This window comes from Physcomitrium patens, chromosome 14 (genome assembly GCF_059467195.1).
Source record: "Physcomitrium patens ecotype Gransden chromosome 14, ASM5946719v1, whole genome shotgun sequence".
NCBI lineage: Eukaryota > Viridiplantae > Streptophyta > Bryopsida > Funariales > Funariaceae > Physcomitrium > Physcomitrium patens.
Genome location: NC_143423.1, coordinates 9,387,517 through 9,390,452, shown reverse-complemented (window position 1 = coordinate 9,390,452; position 2,936 = coordinate 9,387,517). Strand labels below are relative to the sequence as shown.

General features: G+C 39.7%; 1 protein-coding gene across 1 annotated transcript; it reads left to right on the top strand.

The window, feature by feature from the left end:
- Positions 1-2,481, top strand: LOC112291016 (AP-4 complex subunit sigma). Its single transcript, XM_024537939.3, has 4 exons — positions 1-404; positions 1,375-1,461; positions 1,772-1,840; positions 2,088-2,481. The coding sequence occupies exons 1-4, from the start codon at positions 264-266 to the stop codon at positions 2,220-2,222; spliced, it is 432 nt and encodes a 143-aa protein (XP_024393707.1). The 5' UTR covers positions 1-263; the 3' UTR covers positions 2,223-2,481.
- Positions 2,482-2,936: the final 455 nt, after the last annotated feature.

Here is a 2,936-nt window from a genome sequence, read left to right as displayed (position 1 = left end):
TCCAAGCTCGGCGCCGTTGATTTGACCTCGCACTCGCGCACTCTCTTATCGATCTCTATTTACAAGAACGTGTGCATCGGAGAGCAATCCGGCGTCAAGCTAGTGGATCAGTAGAATGCATTAGCATCGTGTCTGTATAGAAATTTGGAGAAGTGGGCACTATTCATTCGAGGGGCCTCGACGAATTTCAATTGATCTGGTGGTCTCTATTTTGGCAGTGAGGAGGGATTTCGATCGAATTAGGAGGATTCTGATTGAGCGGGATGACGATCAGGTTTGTGTTGTTGGTAAATAAGCAAGGTCAGACACGGCTGGCGCAGTACTATGAGTATCTTACCATCGAGGAGCGGCGAGCTTTGGAGGGGGAGATTGTCCGAAAATGCCTCGCCCGTCCAGACAATCAAGTTAGTAGACCACTGTTCTTTATTCTTGGAGGTTAAGTTTTGATTGGCTTGCTTGTTTGTTCTAGTTTTGAGGTGTGTCTTGGTAGGAAATTGCTACATATACCTCAAAAATGCCGTGATACTTTACGCTCGCGGTATTGTTATTCGTGTTAAACTTGGTGCTCTCGACTAAATCTTCTAGTTAGCTGATCTTTGTCAGCAGTATTGGTCCCATTAATTCAGTTTTTGGTCTACGTTAGGGTGTTTGCAATAAACAGATCAGGACATGGTTAAGCATGCTTAAGTTTAATTTAGAATAATTCGTAATACCTTGGGTTGTGTTAGTGTTCAGTTTTGAAATCTCGGAGAAACTTCTTCTCAATGTCAATCTTTGAGTAATTTCTTGATGATTGCGCTTTATTCCAGTTTCATAAGCGGTTTTTATCCAAATCTAGCAATCAAGTGGCACAAGAGTCAAGCATTATACGATTGATGCATCGATCATGTTGCTTAGACTTCTTTGTCGAAAATGTTGGGAGTCGGAATTAGTGGTGCCTGCAAATTCCTCTTTAGTTTAGTGTATGTACCTTTGTCACTTAGAAGGAAAGAAAATGGAACGGTTTCAGGGCAAATACGAACATACAATAATTCCTAATCAAATAACGCTTAGCTATCGAGTTTTTACATGATCTCACTTCAACGCTTTTGGAGGTAAAGTACTGGAGATGAGAGTGTTGATGTGGAAGGGCGTACTAACACTTGAAACATCTCATTTTCAGAGTCCTATCTAGACGGGTGTGATTCTTTTGTTAACACCCATAACATTATGGCATTGTACAGAGGGCATTAATTGTGCATTATTGTACATCTATATGTTTCATCACTTTCAGTTTCCGAAAAGAACATGACTTTGCGGTCAAGTAGAGTTAACTGGATTCTAGAGTTTATGTGTATCTGCGAGCTTACTTCTACAATTTCTTTTTGAGTGTAGTGTTCGTTCGTGGAGCATCGCAACTACAAAGTGATCTATCGCCGATATGCATCGCTCTTCTTTTTGGTCGGTGTTGACGGTGAAGAGGTACTATCAGCTACATCATAACGTGGTGTTTTGTTATGGCTTCATATTTTGCATTGTATATTTCTCTGCTTATTTATTCAGGCATGCATGGTGATCAAATAATTCCTTCCTCCTTCCTGAGCTGTTTTTTCCCTCTTAGAGTGTTTCCTCCATTTCTCTGAGAACACATCTTAACCAGTAAATTACAAGCACATTGTAAATCCTTTTGTTAAGGTACAATCTGTGTTAAAACTCCAGTGTTTTAGTTTCAAAATTGAGAGCTTCCCCACGTGCTGATTACTACATTCTATTCTCTGAGTCGCATGAGCAGAATGAGTTAGCGATCTTGGAGTTTATTCACTGCGTGGTGGAAACAATGGATCGTTATTTCGGAAATGTGGTATGTACTTATGGCTTCACAGAAGTGATTCCAATGCTTAAATGGATTGATAGGTAGAAAACTGTGATTGTTGTTTCATCTGTGTATGGTTCAATTCAGCGTCATCCATGTTATAACTCCTTTGTGCAATTCTTGCCCACCATTATGATTCTAGTTCACTGTGGCTGCGGTTATCTGTATTTTTTCTCCTGTTACAGCTTTTTGTACCAAAATGGTGAATATTCACTACTGTTTTTTGGGATGTCAGTGTGAGTTGGACATAATGTTCCATTTGGAGAAGGCGCATTTTATGTTGGAGGAGATGGTTATGAATGGCTGCGTAGTTGAGACCAACAAGCAAAACATTTTGCACCCTATTCAACTTATGGACAAAACAACATAGTGGACGTACACATTCGCACTGCTGTATCCTGAAATGTGCGCTAACCATGTTCTTCTTAATTACTCTCGTTCTGCGTTTCCATTATGTGAGATTCGTAGTTGCCAGACATGGGACGCATGTGAATGTGTTGAAGGGTTTCTTTATGCTGGTTTGTAAAGAGCTAAGTTGTAGATCGAGGGAAAGTTTGCATATTATTAGTCACTTTTCTCCAACAATGTATGTACTGCTTGTAATGGTAGGGAACCATTTGTCACATAAACCTCTCTGGGCCTTGCTTCTTCATGGGTATCATGTTGAACTTGCAGAGAACCTAGGTCTTGTTGAAATATTGGGTATGTCTGAAGATGCTTTGTTGAATATCGAACAAACGCTTGACCCCGATCATGTAAAATATCTAAGTTTACCGTGAACGTTTTTTTGAAGTGAAACTGAATAGTTCGTTCGGAAGCCTATGAAGTATAGTAAATTTGCATCACATGTAAAGACGTATTAAGAAAGCTTGTTTGAAAATGCTTGTATAGATACGGAGTTCAAGCAGTGTACAGTCTTCTTACTTGGTGTCGGTAACTTCTCTGACATCAAATAATGAGACCTAGTTTTCTTTCTTAAAATAAAAGGGGTGATCCCTTTTGTCCATTAACAAGGCATACTTCAGATTGTGGAAGCTTTAATTTGTAGTTCTATCTGTTGATTAGGTATGTGCACCTTGGAGCT